Below are 18,389 nucleotides of genomic sequence, written 5' to 3'. Positions count from 1 at the left end.
ACAGCCCCCATCCCCCTCCTGCCCCCAAAGAAAAACACAGGACAGAGCAGGTATCATTGATTCAGAGGCTGTGCTCAAAGAATAGACTCAATTGAGACCAAGTTGGGAGGAGGGCTGGCAGACAGAAAAGACTATGTAACCTTCCCTCTGGTGCTGGTCACCCTGCCTGGCACCAGATTAAAACAGGGCCATTGGAAACACTTCCACAGCTGGTGGGCATTAGCGAGTGTGTAGGGATTAAGAGAGCTTGTGGCCAAGAACAGTGGTAGGATATGGTGGAGGAGAATACTGAAGGGATACAGCAGAGGAGGCAGGAGGGTTATGAGTTCAAGGTCAGCCTGGGCTACACTTTTTGGGTCAGCAATATGGGTCAGTGGGTAATGGGATTTGCTGCTAACCTATTGTAAATTTGATCCCTGGATCAAGGTGTGAAGCAGCAGAGGCAAATTGTCCTCTGACCTTCACACTGGCACTGTTCTACAACTGTGTGTGCATATATAAGTAATAACACCAAAAATCAAAAGAAGCTAGTCATGTCTGTTTATGCATCCATATACTGGCACTCAGACACTGCAACCCAACTACCCTCATCCCTTCCATGCCTGTTAATTGGGCTCTTGGCATATGCTAGGCCCAGGGCCATGCCTGGCCTGTGTTTAGAATTTCAAGGTCTTTAGAAGCTTTCCATCCAAAAGTCTTCACCCCAACTCATAAAACGTACACCCAGCATATCTATACTACACGTGGAGTTTTTTTTTTTTGCTACAAAAAAAATTAAAGCCATTTAAGCATTTTTTCTTTTTTCTTCCTTCCTTCCTTCCTTCCTTCCTTTCTTTCTTTCTTTCTTTCCTTCTTTCTCTTTCTCTCTTTCTCTTTCTTTCTTTCTTTCTTTCTTTCTTTCTTTCTTTCTTTCTTTCCTTCTTTCTCTTTCTCTCTTTCTCTTTCTTTCTTTCTTCCTTTCTTTCTTCCTTTCTTTCTTTCTTTCTTTCTTTCTTTCTTTCTTTCTTTTCTTCTTTCTCTTTCTCTCTTTCTCTTTCTTTCTTTCTTTCTTTCTTTCTCTTTCTTTCTTTCTTTCTTTCTTTCCTTCTTTCTCTTTCTCTCTTTCTCTCTTTCTTTCTTTCTTTCTTTCTTTCTTTCTTTCTTTCTCTCTTTCTTTGAGACAGGGTTTCTCTGTGTAGCCCTGGCTGTCCTGGAACTCACTCTGTAGATCAGGCTGGCCTCAAACTCAGAAATCCGCCTGCCTCTGCCTCCCAAGTGCTGGGACTAAAGGTGTGCGCCACCACTGCCCAGCTAGCATTTTTTTTTCTTCCACTCGAAATTATTTGATGAGGAAAACGTTTCACTTCGCATTGCTCGCCATTGCCCTGTCATCTGCTCAGGTATTCTTGCAAGGTGCAATGCGTACCTGCTTCAGATACTCGTGCAATGTGAGGTGCGTGCCTGCTTTGCAAACTTGAAGATGTTTCTGAAACATTCTTTAGTTCAGCTGTCCCGAGATAGGAACGTTGGGCATTTAATTTCATTTAACTTCAGATGTTTTATTTTGTTATTTCTCTCTTCCCTCTCCCTCCTCCTCAAACATCACCAACATTCATTTCCCTTTTTCTTTTCTTCTTTTTAAAAATATATGAGTACACTGTTGCTCTCTTCAGACACACCAGAAGAAGGCATCAGATCCCCTATTAGATCAGGGGTTTGCCTAGAGGTTCTTATATATGTGGGGGGCAGCAGGAGACCCCTTCTGGAGGAGGCTGGGGTGACCGTCAAGGGCAGGCTAGACCCAAATGATGCCCCCGGAATGTCCGCTGAGGAGGGCATGGCTCCTTGTTGTTGGCTTGGGGGTCAAGCATGACTGGAGTTGAGATGGATGGAGGTGGTTATTGGAGCTCACTCAGCCCAGAGAGTCTTAGTGTGGATGGAGACAGAGATGAGAAAAAGAGACAGAGAAAGAGAATGAGGGAGGAAGAGGGGGAGGAGTAAGAGGAAACACTACAATGTCACCAGAAGATACCTCATTGCCTTGCTCCCATCTTGCAGAGGAGGAAGGAAGAAGAGGAGGGAGAGGTGACGTGGGGATTGTGGGTAGAGAGAAGAGATGAGGAGAAAGCTCAGCTGGAAACATTGTCGCCCAAACATTGGGGCATGACACATCATAAAACACACGTCATAAAAGGCATGGTGATGCATGCTTGCTATCCCAGCACTGGAGAAACAGAGATAGACGTAGCCCTGGGGCTTCTTGGCCAGCCAGGCTAGCCTATTTGGTGATCTCTGGGCCAGTGGAAGACTGTTTCAAGGTGGACAGCTTCTGAGGTTGATCTCTGGCCTTCCACACATGAATGCACATACTTGTACACACATGGTCACTCACAAGGTGGGGGCAGGCAAAGAATAGGGATAGAGAGAGGAGGGGAAATAAGAAAGACAGAGGTTTGGAGTGAGACAGATGCCAGAGAGGCAGGAGTTGGGGGTGAGAAGGGCAGAGAAGAACTGAGCTAAGAGAAGAAAGTCCATAGAGATGGACAGAGCAAAACACACAGAAGTAGAACAGGATGGACAGAGAAGCAGAGGGACAGGGACATTTTGGCACAGCCAATGCTAAGAAGGAGACAGAGTTCTGTGCAGGACCACTGGGCCCTCCCTGTGGCCTAGCTGTGAGTGGAGGCTGCTTGGGGCCGAGGGTTGGGTCGGCAACATTTTCTTTTGTTGTGCCTTAGTCAGCTAAGTTCAGAGATCTTGAGATAAAATAATAGCTCCCAGAGTGCAACTCCCCTCTCTTCTAATCCTGGTCCCTGAAGAATGACTTGAGCTACAACAGTAATGAGACCAGAGACCATTTGCAAAGTCATCATCTGTGAAGAGCTGTGGGAAAGTCTCTCCCAGCCTGGGCCCTCCACTCAGCCTCCCTCACCCGCTGCACATATAGCCTCCCTGGAGGCCGCTTTCTAGTATGCTGGATCAAACTCCCCATCACTAAAGAGCCTTTCCTTCCCAGGGTAGCAGGTCCACTTGCCAGGGATGTTTCATGAGTTCAGAACCAGTACCAGAAAATGGAGGAGCAGGCAGGGCCAGGAGGAGGAGGAATGCCTAGAAAAGGGAAAGGCAGGGAGTGGAAAGGAGGGGAGATGATGGGAGAAGAGAGAAAGTCCAGCCAGTGAAGCTGAGGAAGGGATACTTGACAGGCAATTCTGATTTCCAGTGGGGAAAGTGACCAGCCTAACATCCTTCATCCAAGCCAGCATCCCTTATCCAGCCCAGAATCCTTCAGCAAGTTCAGCATCACCCAGCCAGTTTAGCATTTCTTAGCCAGTTCTGCATCCCTTGATAGGCCCGTGAGCAGATGTTGGTCCTCTTGGGTGACCAGCTGTAGAAAAGTAAGGCAGCTGTGCTGTCTGAGGGTTTCTGTGGTTTCCCACCACGGAGGCCATCTGTGCCTCCTGAAAACCCAGCATTTACTCTTGTCTCCTGAGAAGGGCCCCAGACCCCTCTAAAAGTGGTACCAGTTCAAGCCTTCACGGAGGATGCTGGGATCAACTGTGGTACTGGACAATAAGGCTAGCCCATGAGCAATGTCCATCCCCTTGCTCTTCATGGTCACATGTCCCAGATGGCTCAGTAAACCCCTGCTGGTACTGGCTGCGCTGCTTCTGGGTAGGGTGAGGCTCTTTCTGCAGGCAGATATAGGACTGTTCCAGGGCTGACCTCATTTCCTTGGCGACATACAAACCTGGATGAGGATGGTGCCAGACAGGGAGAATGGCACCGGGATGTGAAAAGGAGTTTGGCTTCGGCACTCCAATGCCATCCCACTGGCTGCCAAGTGCCCACATTTTAATCAACTGGGTGAATCCATGCATTGTTTGGCATAGGTGAGTCTAAGCTGGGTCCAGGTCACTGGTGGCCTGTGGTCACAGATGGTGGTCAGACCTGCCTTTCCAGTCTACGGGATAGAGATATTTAGCAGCACCAAACCCACTCAGTGGGTGCTCCTAACATTGCACTGGGGCACAGTAGGAAACCCATGGCCTCTAGTTCTATGGCTTGGATCATGCGTTCCAGGATCTGAAGTTTGCCTTAGTACCTGGAAGTGGCTTGGCCATGACCAATCAGCGTTCTCTCTGCATCTCATCCTGTCTTTCACTCCGTGTGCAAGGAGGATTGATTTCTTTGGTCTCTCTCAGTGCTTAAGGAGTGTGCTCTTCTGCCCTCCTTCCTGGCCCACCATGACATCTCCGCTGTCCCTCCAGCTAGGTACCCTTTGCCAGAGGCTCATCCTCTGCTCAAGCCCGGTGGCTTGATAGGAGTGTGAACTGACTCCAGTGATGGGGGAGGGGGAGGGACAGTGGCTGGAGATGCTGTGTTTTCCCTGTGAAGCTCTGACATGCCAGACCACCAGCTCACACCACCTGGAACCTATAAACAGGGACAAACCCACAGCAAATGAACCCTTTGCTTAAGTTCGCCCACAACTGGTTCAATTAGAGAACCCAAAGGAACCCTCTCTCCCACTGTCCGCCCTTGATGTGGGCGCTGCTGTGGCTTCTGTTCTGGGAAGCCCCACCAGTCACTCTCCATTCCATTAACCCTTTGATCCCCAGCACCACCAGAGCTGAGCCAGCAAGGCAGAGCCCAGGCTTAGCAAGGCTAGCTCCAGCTCCTGCTCATTTTATCCCCCACAGGAATCCCCTGCCTCCGCCTTCTATTGTAGAAACACAAAATGATAGTAAGCGGCCCTAAAGAGGCCAACACAGCTGTCTTGTAGCTAAGCTACAGGTTTCCCATCCAAGTCCTTAAGGAATGCTCGCTTTGACGGTTAAATTGTCTTTTCCTTTGCTGGATCCCCAGCAGGAGGCAGGGGAAGAGAGCCGCCAGGGGAACAAAGGTGATTTCTGGTTCTCACTGACAGAGGAGTTGTTACTATCTTGCAAAACCCCCTGGTTCATCTGGCAAATTAGAAAGTCTGGAAGTGAAAAGAAACTAACTCTCTCTCTCTCTCTCTCTCTCTCTCTCTCTCTCTCTCTCTCTCTCTCTCTCTCTCTCTCTCTGTGTGTGTGTGTGTAAAATAATCTATCCTTCCTCCTTGCCAGCTCATTTCAGACTTTCTTTGCAGAGACAAGCTGCTCACTTGGGCCTGTGCAGTGGATTCGTTCACTGTGTGACAGTGTTCCATCAAGGGCATCCTGTAGCTGCTGGCAGGTGATGGTGGCCATTTAATGAAATTTTATTAGGAAGAGATTTTCTACTGAATCCTGGGGCAGAGCATAAGAAGGAAGCAGGACTGGGAAGATTGAGCTGCAACTCACCTAAAGCCTCCTCCCAGAGGAACACTAGCGTTTATAGTACCAGAAGGTTCTATGTAAAGTTGACAAGGGTGGGGGAAGCAACCAGTAGTCCCATCCAGCTGGGATGCCTATGAACCACGGCAACAACCAGCATGGTGAGCTGTCCTTAAGGGTGCAGTAGTGGGCTGGGCAGTGGTGGCACACACCTTTAATCCCAGCACTTGGGAGGCAGAGGTAGAGGCAGGAGGATTTCTGAGTTGAAGGCCAGCCTGGTCTACAGAGTGAGTTCCAGGACAGCCAGGGCTATACAGAGAAACCCTGTCTTGAAAAACCGGAAAAAAAAAGGGGGGGGGGGTGCAGTAGTGGTACTTCTATCTTGGCTGTAACTAACAGCTGTCTGATTGGATTTAAGGCCCATTCAACAGGAGGGAAGTCATATGGGGTACTGGAAACATAGCCAGCTCCTTGGGGTGGGAGAGCAAGATCATGGATCTTAGAGGAGAACCCAAGGCAGCAACTTTACTAGACCAGCATGATTCCCAACTGCTCTCTAAAACTGATGCTTATGCTCCCAGATACTTCTCATCAAAGAGGCTTCTCTGCACCAGACGGTGACCTTCATAGGAAATCTCACATGGTCAAAATACAGGAAAAAAACCTATTGTGGGGTACCCAGCCCTAGTGGATATATTCAAAACACAAACCCTGGACCCAAGACTCAAGGAAGATCATGAAAGAGAGGGCAGAAAGATGCTATGAGCCACAGGAATGGGAAGTCTGTTCTGAGAGTGTGTCTCCGAGAAACAACAGGCAAGATGCACCCCTGACACCTTGACAACATGGCTGCCTAAATAAGACCTGAATAGTGACAACGCCAATAGACATGCTGACATGGAAGGGAAGAATCTCAAGAGGTTCCACCCCCAGACAGAGGACCATAGGCCACTAAGGAATGCTGGAAGAGGGAGAAATAGCGTTCCCCAGGGATGGGCCTCCTAACTGGTCATCCAATACCAAGTAGTCAGCCCTGAAATCATATACATACAAGCTACACAAATGAACTGAGAAGGCTGTATTCATGTACTTATGCACATGTAAGTATGACAATAACAAAGAAACAAGGGGCCAGGAATTTGGGAGAGAGTGGCTGGTGCTGCCTGAGAGGTAGAGAAAGCAAAGGGGTAAATGGTATAATTATATTTTAAATATAATTCAACCAAACATAACTAAATATAAATAAAAAATAAGTTAAAACAAAAAAACAACTATGAAGGAATGAAGGCAGAAATTGTCAACTGCCCCACTTCCGCTACTGATTATTAGAACTCCAACCCAGGGGTCCATTTCTAAGGATCAGGCAAATTCTGCTGTTTGCCTCTGAGGCCCAGAACTAATGTGCATTCAGAAGCCAAGGGGACAGACAGGGTACTGTGTCAGCCTGTCTCCTCGGCTGTCACACCTGGGAAGACTTGAGCAAGCACACACACATGTCTCGAGTGGAGGCCAGCCTCTATCAGTCTCTAGTGATAATAATTATTAGAGACAGGGTCTCACTGTAGCCTTGACTGGTCTGGACCTTGTTATGCAGACCATGCTGGCCTTGTATTCACAGAGGAGATGATGCCTCCATCTCCCCAGTGCTCGGATTGAAGATATGAACTACCATGCCTAGTGCACGGATTATTTTCTGTCAACTTGATAGAAACTTGAGTCACCTGGGAAGAGAGAACCTATGTTGAAAGACTGCCTCCATCAGATTGGCCTGTAGGCATGTCAGTGCCTCCATCAGATTGGCCTGTAGGCATGCCAATGGAGGGATTTCCTTGATTAATGATTGATGTTGGAAAGCCCACCCACTGTAGTCAGTGCCACCCCTGGGCAGGTGGTCCTGGGTTGTATAAAAAAGTAGGCCCAGCAAGCCATGAGCACCAAGCCAGTGATCGGCACTCCTCCAAAGGTCCCACCTCTGCTACTGCTTGGGGTCCTTGCATGACTTCTGTCAATGATTCAACATGACTGAAACATGTAAGCTATTCCTCCCCAAACTGCTTTTGGTTATGGTGTTTATTATTGCTTGGTTATGGTGGTAGAAAGAAAACTAGGATACCTGGCCTCTACCTTATGCTTTGAGGCAGGGTCTCTCATTGAACCCGAGGCTCACTCACTAATAAAGCCAGACTGGCCAGCCTGTGGCAAGTTTTAGGGATCTTCCTGTCTCTGCCTCCCCATTGTTGGGATTACAAGTGTGCTCCACCACACCATCTATATGGGTTCCAGGAACACAAACCCAGATATTTTTACTCATCAAACTGTCTTCCCATCCCTGAATTCTCAATACCTTTATCTACAAATGGAACCAACCAGTGCCTTTAGGCATAGGGTTGGAGCATCAGGAGATGCAGAAGCCCACACAGCCTGGCTCTTCTTTATGACCCTCCAGATTAGGCTAGGGCATTTGGGAATGTAGCCTTGAAGCCAGTATCTTACTGAGTTGGAGTCATGGATAAGGATATTGTCCTCTTACTGAGAGCCCTTTGGCTCCATCAGGTACAAACTTCTTTTTCCTCCCACATGTCTAGATAGGCACTAGGGTTAACTTAACAGCATTTTGCAATAGGCAAACAGCAACTGAAACCAGTGACTACAACCAGTGACCAGCAACTTGCTTTGGCAACCAAACAGGAAGATAGTTTCTTATATGCTTCTATCCGTGGGTCTCGGGTAGCTCACCCACCTGATAGTTTGATGTTGCAGGGAGTCCGGGTCTGTGGCATTCACTGTCAGCAGCACACTGCCCACAGAGATATTCTCCTGTTTAGTCACCATCATGGGGTCCGGGTAGAAAACTGGTCCCTCGTTGACATCCAGGACTGTGATGTGGACAGTTGCCGTGGAGCTGGGGCCATAGGAGACGTCAGGTACCAATGGGTCCTCATTCTCCACTTTGATCAGCAGGGTGTGAAAGGCAGAGATCTCATAGTCCAGGGGCTGGGGGAGCAGACAGAAGGGTGTTAGAAAGACACACACCCTGGGGTTCATGTCTACTTTGCACTTGGTGTCTTTGGCATTGCATGGGTAGCTGTGAACACCAGGGGATAGATCTAGGCTTCATGGTTTAATTCTTGTGCCATTTCAAGGGTCTCTAAGAAAAAGAATATGAAGTCTGGGAATGTGGCTCAGGTGGGAGAGGCTTGGTTAGCGTGCACAAAGCCCTGGGCTTCATCCCCAATATATCACAAGGCCAGGTGTGGTGGGACATGAATTCTCAGTGCTTCAGAAAAGCAGGAAGATTTAGAATCACTTGGGAAGACAGTCTTAATTCAGAACTATCTAGATCAGGTTGGCCTGTGGGCCTATCTGTAGGGCATTGTCTTTATACTTAATTGAGGTGGGAAGACCCAGACTCAATGTGGGAGGTTTGGGGGCTGGGCCCTGGACTGTGTAAGAGTGAAACAAGCAAGCAAGCAAGCAAGCAAGCAAGCAAGCAAGCATCCAGACATTTAGCTTTCTGCTCTTGACTGTGGATGTCAAGTCCCTGCCTTGACTTCCTCTCAACCACAGACTTCAAACCAAACCAAACCAAACCAAAAACCCCTTCCTCTGCTAATTTGCTTCTTTTCAGGGCATTTTTTTTTTTAAAGCACAGAAACAGAAATGAACAAAGGTCACTGGCTACCCCTGGGCTAAAAACCATTCTCAAACAAACAAGCAGAAGAGTGGCAGGGCACGTGCAAACATGAACTTGGTGCAACACCATTGTGTTTTGAATGGAAAAAATAAATGAAAAGCCACCACCACCCCTGCCCCCCACTTCCCTAACTTGAGCCTTAGCCATTGGCACTGCTGATGCTGTAAGGTTTCCAGATTGTAACCCATAACTCATGACTTCAACATCCCTGGGGGGTTCAGTGAAGGAGAGACTGAGGGCCTGGGACCTACCAGAGCATGGGATCACCCCACTTCCATTACTCTGGTAGACAGGTGGAGCAGGCAAACCTAGCTTCACTCCTAAAGCTGCTGCCCTGCCTCTACTTCCTTGCAACGTATGACTGCCTTATTATATTTTGTTCCTATCCCACTAACCCGAGAATAACTCACTGCTGCATCCTCTCTCCTCTGATTCTAATAACAGATTTTTGCCCATGCCAAGTGATACCCTCCATCTGTACAAAATAGAGGCAGATGTGTGTCCATGTACTCTTGTATGTATGAGAGGGCTCGGGTTAGAATTCCAGAGCCAGAGGCAGGGATTAGGGCCATGTGATTTCCTGTGGTGCATTCTCAGGGGAGAAGAATCAGGAGATAGGTGAAGATCCTGCAAGGATATCTGTCAGATGCCTTCTAGGAGAGACTAAGGCTAGCAGGTGACTTTCCTGGAGGTGGCCCAGCGTTCTTTTGTATGGCCTAGCATGGGTGAGCTTCTGAGAGGCAAGGTCCCAAGAGACTTCATCTCAGATTGTTTCTTGCAGCGGACATGCTTTTTCCTGTCATTATTACATAGTCTAATGATTCCTGGGCATTAGCCCACCCTGGTGAACAGATTTTCTTTGGATCAATGAAGAGGTACCATCATGTAGTAATGCTGTATAGGCAAATCGATGATTTCATAATTCCTGATAATGATTTCATAGAAGTCCTGATTTGAGTCAAATGGTTTTAGGAAGAAAGTTTTAAGAGATGGTTTTAGTTGTTTTGCCAGAAAGATGTAATAAGCTTAGAAACGAGAGTAGAATGTGCCCCATCCTCACAGAATAGTAAGTAAAGGCTGCATAATAAGGAACACTGAGCTTTCACAATTGCATTAAGAAGAGAAATAGGCTTGGAACAAATCTGTGATCAAGGAAAAGCACTCATTCTAGGTCAGGTGCAAGGGTGAGGCCACAGGTGTGCACTATGATAAATCAAGGCCATGTGAAACTCTTGCTTTGAACTTATAATGAGCTTATAGAATGAAACACAGCTTTGAACTTAATATCAACATCCTTCTGTAACTCCCCTTTTGTGTGACATTTTATCTATGAGGTAATTTTTTTTTAATAGAATTTCTGTCTAAGAAGGTATAAAGCCAGAGAAAAGAAGTAAAGCATAGCATCTGGGGCTCTGCCCCACCCACCAAGTGTATATGCCTGCGATACATACATGTGTAGATATATGTGCATGCATGTAAGTATGTATCAACACTTGTGGAGTTGAGGAGACAGGTGGCTAGGCCTGACAAGAGTGTATGTGTTTGTATGAGTGTGTATGTATCTGTGGATATTGCATGTGTGAACAATTTTAATTATTTTTCTTTCTTTTCTCTCTGGTTCGTGAAGAGTTAATGAGTTTCAAGCCTCTTACTTGGCCAGTGAGAGGTCCTTGAGCAAGAGAGAAAAGAAACTAGTTCTTATTAGCATGAAATAGTAAGAGAGAGTTACAGAGAAAGAAACCAGTACTTATTAAAAGTACAAGTAGTAAGATCACAAGGCCAGGGAATCATCAGTCTTTGACCTTTGTCTGATGCTGTATCCCACACAGTACCATTCAACCCTAAAGGCCAGGGCAGGCTCCTTGCAGATATCAGAGAGGAGTCCTGGTGAGGATATGGTATTGACAGTGTAGCACAAGCCAGAGGCTTTGAACCAGATCACTGACTCATTGCAGTGAATATTTGCAAGTAAAATTGTGTGGACAAAAGGGTATAGTGTGGGACACACTGTGATGCACTACAGTTTCCTTTTTTTAAAAAAGTCTTTTGGGGTAGGGAAGGTTGCAAGGGTGGAGGGCAGATCTGAGGGTATAGGGAGATGAGTGGGATTGGGGGTGCATGATATGAAATTCACAAAGAATCAATAAAAAGTTTAAAAAATAATTTTAAAAAATGTATCCTGTAAGATGAAAGAAACAATTTCTTCATCTAGGTGACTTCTGGTCATGGTGGCTATTTTCTTCCAGTCTGAGCAAACACATGTTGGGGACCACCAAGTCCCACCCCAGGATACATGATAGAGATACATATCTATTCAAGTTTTCCCATGAAGCAGCAGGCTGGCAAGTTACTAGCATCCTCTATAGGCTCAGAGGATGGTCAGGGCAATGCTATTTCATGCTGTTAACCTTTTGACAGCAGCAGCCATGGATGGCCAGTGACAGGCTCTCCTGACAGCTCTGTCACCGTATTATTATGGAGGAAGAACTGGGGTGACCCAGAGGTGGGGAAGGGCAGGAACCCAGGCTCTGTGTCTTCTAGAAATCAGGTGTGTCTGTGATATGCCATGCTCAATGGCTCTGGTACTGATATGATGCAGATGCTGACGGGATTCTGTACTGGTTCATTTTTATAGTCTGTTTTCCACAACACAGAGTTGTGTTGTGTTCTTCCAGGGAAGAAGGAGCCTCTGCTGAGTAGCTGTTTGATTCAGATGATGGCTAGCTGTTTGATTCAGATGATGGCCACGTCTGTGGGGGCACTGCCTTAATTGTTAACTGAAGCAGGAGGGCCCTGCCCACTGTGTCCAGTACTCTCTCTAGGCAGGTGTGTAAGAAGGATAGGAGACAGAGAGAGACAAATATATATATATTTACAGACAAATATATATATATATATATTATATATATAAGACAAACACACACACACACACACACACACACACACACACACATATATATATACAGACAGACAGAGATACACAGAGAGACACAGAGACAGAGAGAGACAAATAGATATATAGATATATAGGTATATAGATATATGGATATATAGATATATAGATAGAGACAGAGACAGACAGAGACACACAGACACACAGACAGACAGAGATACACAGAGAGACACAGAGACAGAGAGAGACAAATAGATATATAGATATATAGGTATATAGATATATAGATATATGGATATATAGATATATAGATAGAGACAGAGATAGACAGAGACACACAGACACAGAGACAGAGAGAGATCCTGCTCTGATTTCTGTCAGTGATAGACTGTGACCTGGAAGGGCCATCTACCACAAGCCCTTTCTTCCCCCAAGCTACTTTGGGCCAGTGTTTCATCACAGTAGCAGAAGGTAGACCAGCCCAGACTGGGGTAGGCAGGATAACGCTCCCATAGATCTCAGTTCTAAGAGTCTAAGGCAAAATGACTTTGTAGATGTGGTTAAATGAGAGACCCTGAGATGAGAGATTATCTTGGACCACTCAGTGGACCTGATGGGGTCACACGGCTTCCTAGAAGAGCTATCAGGAAGATGGTGTGGTAGACAGGATGACAGACATCAAGGAGTGGCGACTGAGAGGCTGTGTCTGAAGATATTGGAAGGGGCATGAGGCTCACGCCATGTTGGCTTCTAGAAGCTGAGGGCAATAAGAGATGGAGCCTCCCTTTGAGCCCCAGGATTTGCCAGTCCTGACCGCACCTTCAGTTTTGCTCACCGAGGCCCTTGATGGACTTTTAATAACCAAGCCGCACTCATCTTTGTAGATAGTCTCTTAGTACGGAGTCCTCTGAGCAAGTGAATCATATCAGTACCAGAGCCAGTGGGCATGACAGATCACAGGCAAAGGTCACACACAAAATGTATGCTCACTTGCTGATACAGACTGATACAGACTGGAAGTAGCTGATACTGTCAAACATTTTACATATTTGTTCATGAAGTCCTCATAGTGCTATGGGCTGGACATGCCTCCCCTGCCCCCTGCCCCCTGCCATTCATATCCTGAAGTCACAGGCTTCAGCGTGAGAGTATTAGCAAGTGGGGGTCATTAGGAGGTAAGATGATCAGGGGATATTGCCTCTGTGAATAGGAGAGCTGGCTCTCCCTTTCCAAGGCATGGGGACAGAGTAAGGAGGTGTCATCTATGCAGACACAGACACCCACTTGAACTTGAATTTTCTGAGCGCTGAGATCATAGACTTCGAGCCTGCAGAGCCTCAAGTACACTGCTAAGGTCAGTGTGAACTGTCAACTTGACAGAACCTATAATCATTCGAGAGGTGGGACTCTAGGCATACCTGTGGGGGATATTCTTGATTACGTGATTTGACCTGGAAGGACTTCTTCATTGTGGGTGGGGCTATTCCCTAGGCAGGGGGAATCCAGACAGTACCAACTAGAGAAAGGGGGCTGGACATCATGTGTACATTTATTCCTTGCTCTCTGGTTCCTCACTACAGATGTGGTATCATCAGCTGTCTCAAGTCCCTGCTGCTATGATGTCCACCCCCGCCCCCTCACCAATGAGGGACTGAAAGACAAAGTTAAGTGGCTCTTGTCAGTGTGCGATCTAATTAATTAATTAATTAATTAATTTTCTAATAACAGCTTCAGAAAGAAACTAAGGCAGCTATCCAGAGCATGACCCCTCACCATGGCAAGCAGAAAGGACCTTGACAACCATCCTGAATTATATGCTACATCAACAGTGGGCAGGTACTCGGTTAAGGGACTTGTTCTGCCCTCTCTTATTGTCCTGCCCTGCCCTTAGAAACACATGGCCATCTATCAGTGAAGAATGTTTGAGGCAGGGACGTCTCTAAGCACCCAATGTTCCTCTCTGGGCTTCTGGGGGAAATGCCACAATCTATCCATGACTTTCTCAACTTTTTCATGGGGCCCTAAGTGTTCGTGGGAGGACAGAGACACCCCAAGGGGGTACCCTTACCTTGACCACGGAGAGCATGCCCTCATTGGTCTGTGGGTTGGTGTGGATCTCGAAGCTCTGCCCAGGATTTCCATTGATGATGGTGTACGCGGCCCTCCAGGCTCCTGTGGCGGGGTCGTCTTTGTCTTCCACTGTCAAGTTGACAATGACTCCCATGGCTCCCTCTTCCACCGTGGCTTGAAACTGCAGACAAAGCAGGTGGCGACAGTCAGCGTCCTGAAATGTATCTAGCAGATGCCAATGACAGAGCACTACCTGTGTGCAGTGCATAAAGGATGCTACGCGTATCACCCCACGTAATAACAAATAACACACGGATGATAGCCAGGAAGACGCTGTATCCCACAAATCAGCTTTTCTTGGACTCAGGTGAGACTGTGGGACAAACTTAGCTCATGCCGAACACGGCAGAAGGATGTTGCCAGGCTAGAGAAGAGACTGAGAAAACTGTGCCCCCTTTTTTTCAGTTCTTTTGCCCTCGGCCTAGTTGAAAGTACACAGCCAGGTGACCCCAGGGGAGGGCAGAGTCACAGGATGAAGAAACTTGGGTCTTTGGTCTCTCATGGAGGGGTCAGCTAGAAGCCAGGGAGCACTGTTTTCTGAATTACTGTTGGATAAGACGCGAACTCCTGTGGAGTGGGAGCCACTGCACACATTGTGTGCACAATTACCTATTAAGTGTGTATGAATGCTTGTGGGTGTATGTTTAGATGGGTGTGACCATGTGTGTGTAGGCAAGAGAACCTTTGTTGCCATCCCCAGTGCCTTTGAAGCAGTGTCTCCCATTGGTTTTAGGCTAGATTGGCAGATTAGAGAGCCCAAGGGATCCTCCTGTCTCAGCTTCTCCGTTGCTGGGATTATAAGTACATGGCTGGCTTTTAAAATGAGGGCTTATAAGGGTCCAATTTAGGGTCTCATGCTTGGGCTGCACGCAGTACCTTACTGAGTGAGCTATCTCTCCAGCCCTTGTGTGTGTTGTTCTTGCTGCTTTGCCTACCTTGAACTAAAGATGACCAGATCAGCGGATGGCAGGACTCAAGTAGAGGGCCTGGAGCTGGATTTATAACATTTGGCTCCCATCCTGCCCCGCCACACCCCGCCCTACTCTCTAACAAGGAGAATCAATACCATCCTGCCTAGTTTCTCTCCCATAGCCCAGAAGACTAAAAGACTATTTGCTAAGAAACACAGATGTTTGCAGCTGGGAGCCTTGGTTTTAATTGTATCACATCTCAGATACTTATTGCATGTGGGTGTGGCGGGAATCAATCAACCCCTGACAAACGAGCTTTCCCTACCGACAGAGAGTCTCACGGGCCAGCAGGAGCACATTTCCTTTGAGCGGGATATGCGAAGTATTGTTTTGGTATTTACCTCTGACACACTCAGGTGGACAGTAATCTCTTTGCAAATATTTCATAAACAGGCACGACCAAGGAGCTGACAAGATGAGGAAATATCCAGGAATTTCAATTAGTAGCAGTGAGAATCCAGACACGGTACGATGATGTCAAGAAGGCCTTGTGTTCAAAGAGGAGTAATTTGAGAAATGAGGTTTTGCAAACAGCCACTGATTCATTGACTTTTAAATCATTAATCACGGCCCTCCATATTGAGGCTTGGCTGCAGGGGGATGGGGCAAGGATGAAAACTAATTTGTCTATGCCATCTGAGCAAACCTGGGCAGCTCATAAGATTCAGAGGATGCACACCAGTGTGGAACTTGGCTGCGGGAGGAGGACGGTAGGGGATCCTGTCATATAGAAATGGCCCCAGTAGTAACTACTTTGACCCCATTCCTCTGATTCCTGTTTAAGAAAAGGGAAAGGGTACCAGTATTGTTTATCCTTCCATTCCCTAAAGCAGACAAACAAAAACTAAAACTGAAGCAAAGGGCTGGAGAGGTGGCTCAGGGGTTAAGAGCACTGACTGCTCTTCCAGAGGTCCTGAGTTCAAATCCCAGCAACCACATGGTGGCTCACAACCATCTGTAATGAGATCTGATGCCCTCTTCTGGTGTGTCTGAAGACAGCTACAGTGTACTTATATATATAATAATAATAAATAAATAAAAAAAACCTGAAGCAAAAACGAAAACCAGACAGACAAACAAATAAACACAAAGGCCAGAAACCAAAACCAAAATAACCTACAGGATTCCTGAGCCAGGAACCATGTTTATGGCTCTGAGTCCTACCTGCACACTAGAGTTCCCTATGAGGTTTGATGGTAATTCCTGCGTCCTATCTCCATCCAGTTGGTTAAGGCTAGACCAAAGACTCAAGAGGAAGCCCAGATAGTTCTAATGCACAGATTGGGGTGAGAGACATGAAGGGTTCTAGTCTAGGTATCAATGTCACCACTGGCCCTTGTGGGTGGAGGAGGCAGTTGGACTTGTCTGGGCTCAGTGGGGACAAGTGATGTCATCAACCACTTCTGTCTGCCATGTGTTCAGGATGGGCCTTGGGGACACATGGCCTCTCTAAACCCCTCAGATTACAGATGAATAAGAAGGAGAGAAGAAAGTAAAGGAAAGATCCTTTCCCAAGCCCTATAGTCAACCAAGGGCCAGGCCCTCTTGTCTTGACTTTTAATAAGCTCTGGTTTCAATCAGTCTGATGCTAAGCCCACCTAGGACCCATCACTCAGGTCATTCCTCTGGCATATCTACCACAGGACACTGGAGCCCTGTCCCTCCTCATAGCCGTGGTTCCTGCTGTTCTTATGATACAGGCTCTTTAGGGAACTGGGTTGTGCTATGGCTGGAGCTCTCCAGTTAAATGGAGAGGAAGTTATGTCTAACACATAACCAAGAGGATGCCCAGGGAGAGCAGTTGAATGTCTCATGGTCAAGATGACACCACTATACAAATAATGGCTTGAGGTGGCTGGAGGCTTTGGTGTCAGCTCCTTACATGGTGCCCAGGGCATGGAAGGGACTCAGGAGCCACTTGTCAAATAAATGAATGGTCTTAAATACATGAGGTGGGAGCAGAAGTGAGGGCTGAGAGAGAATGGAGAAGAATTAAATCACCCAGGAGAGGGACTGAGGGACAGAGTCATTGGCTGACACCTGATGTTCCACTTGCCTTAATATTCTGGAAGGCAGACTTTGACTGATCTCTCATTCCTTGGTGGCTTTTGTGGACCCTACGTGATGGCCAATTTTGATTGCAACTTGAATACATCTGGGATCAACTAAATCTCATGCCCACGAGGGACTTTCTTAATCATATTTTTTGAAACAGGAGGACACAGCCTGCATTTGGGTGACACCTCTTGGTAGTGGTTGACATAGAAGGACATGGAAGGAGGAAGCTGCTTTTTGCCTGCTTGCCCTCACTCTTGCTGGCGAATTCCTCTATCCTGTTGCTGAGGCAGACCTCAGCTATTAAACCAGCCTCTCTGGGATTCTAATGTAGACTGAAGATCAGTTCTCTGGGACTCCTCCACTTTTCTAGTGCCAGATTGGGACTACTGAGATACCCAGCCCCATGGACTGAACAAGATTCTTCTCTTTTTTCAGGGAGACTGCCACTGTTGGACTACCTGGACCATATGCAGTCTAAAAGCTTTTCTAGTATATATTATATATTATATATTATATATTATATATTATATATTATATATTATATATTATATATTATATATATTGGAATGACATATAGTCATGCTATCAGCTCTGGTCTGAATTTACAGGCAAATTTGAGTGAGGCAACCCAGACCTAGAAAGACAAACATGGCATGTGCTCACTTATAAGTGGATATTAGCTGTTATGTAAAGGATAATCACGCTACAACACACAGACCCCAAAGAAGCTAAGTAACAAGGGGGTCTTGAGGGGTGGCTGCATAGATTTCCACCCTATGGAAATCTTGAGGGGAGGGGGAAATAGAATAGACTGTCGGTAGACCAGGGTGTGTGTGTATGCGCGCACACACACACACACACACACACACATACACACACACGGAAACAGGAGAGATTAGGTGGGGAGGAAGAGATGGGAGGAGAGAGTATTGAAAGAGGTGACTGGAATAGGGGCCATTTAGAGAGCAATGTAGAAATTTAGTGCAGTAGAAACTTCCTGGAACCTATGAGGGTGACTCCAAGGTCACTTGGAGGGTGACTCCTAGCAATGAGGAACCCAAACCTGCCATCTTCTGTAAATGGGCAATGCTGTAGTGGTGGGACTGGGACACCAACTCAACAACAAACCTCCCCAACTTTCCTGCCTGCAGGATGTGCTGGGGCAAGTATGGCTCAGCTATGGGTGTGGTCAACCAAGGACTGGTCTAACTTGAGGCCCAAGCCAGAAGAGGGAGCCCATGTCTGACACTGCCTGGATAGCCAGGAACTGGAAGCTGGATGGCACAGAGACCAAGATTAGAACCAAACACGACTGATTTTTCTTTTTTTTTTAAGAAGTCAGTGAAATGACTCCTAAAGATAGTCTG

General features: G+C 46.8%; 1 protein-coding gene across 1 annotated transcript in view; it reads right to left on the bottom strand.

The window, feature by feature from the left end:
• The window catches only part of Cdh13 (cadherin 13), a 1,011,337-nt gene that overhangs the window by 66,279 nt on the left and 926,669 nt on the right, over positions 1–18,389 (bottom strand). Inside the window, exons 9-10 of the mRNA XM_034522532.2 lie at positions 13,932–14,114; positions 8,017–8,270 (exon numbers count right to left, since the gene is read on the bottom strand). Coding sequence (XP_034378423.1) covers positions 8,017–8,270; positions 13,932–14,114 — 437 coding nt within the window. The remainder of the gene's footprint in view (positions 1–8,016; positions 8,271–13,931; positions 14,115–18,389) is intronic.

This window comes from Arvicanthis niloticus, chromosome 18 (genome assembly GCF_011762505.2).
Source record: "Arvicanthis niloticus isolate mArvNil1 chromosome 18, mArvNil1.pat.X, whole genome shotgun sequence".
Lineage (NCBI taxonomy): Eukaryota > Metazoa > Chordata > Mammalia > Rodentia > Muridae > Arvicanthis > Arvicanthis niloticus.
Note: the sequence above shows the minus strand (reverse complement) of the source record. Positions and strands in the feature narration are given on the sequence as shown.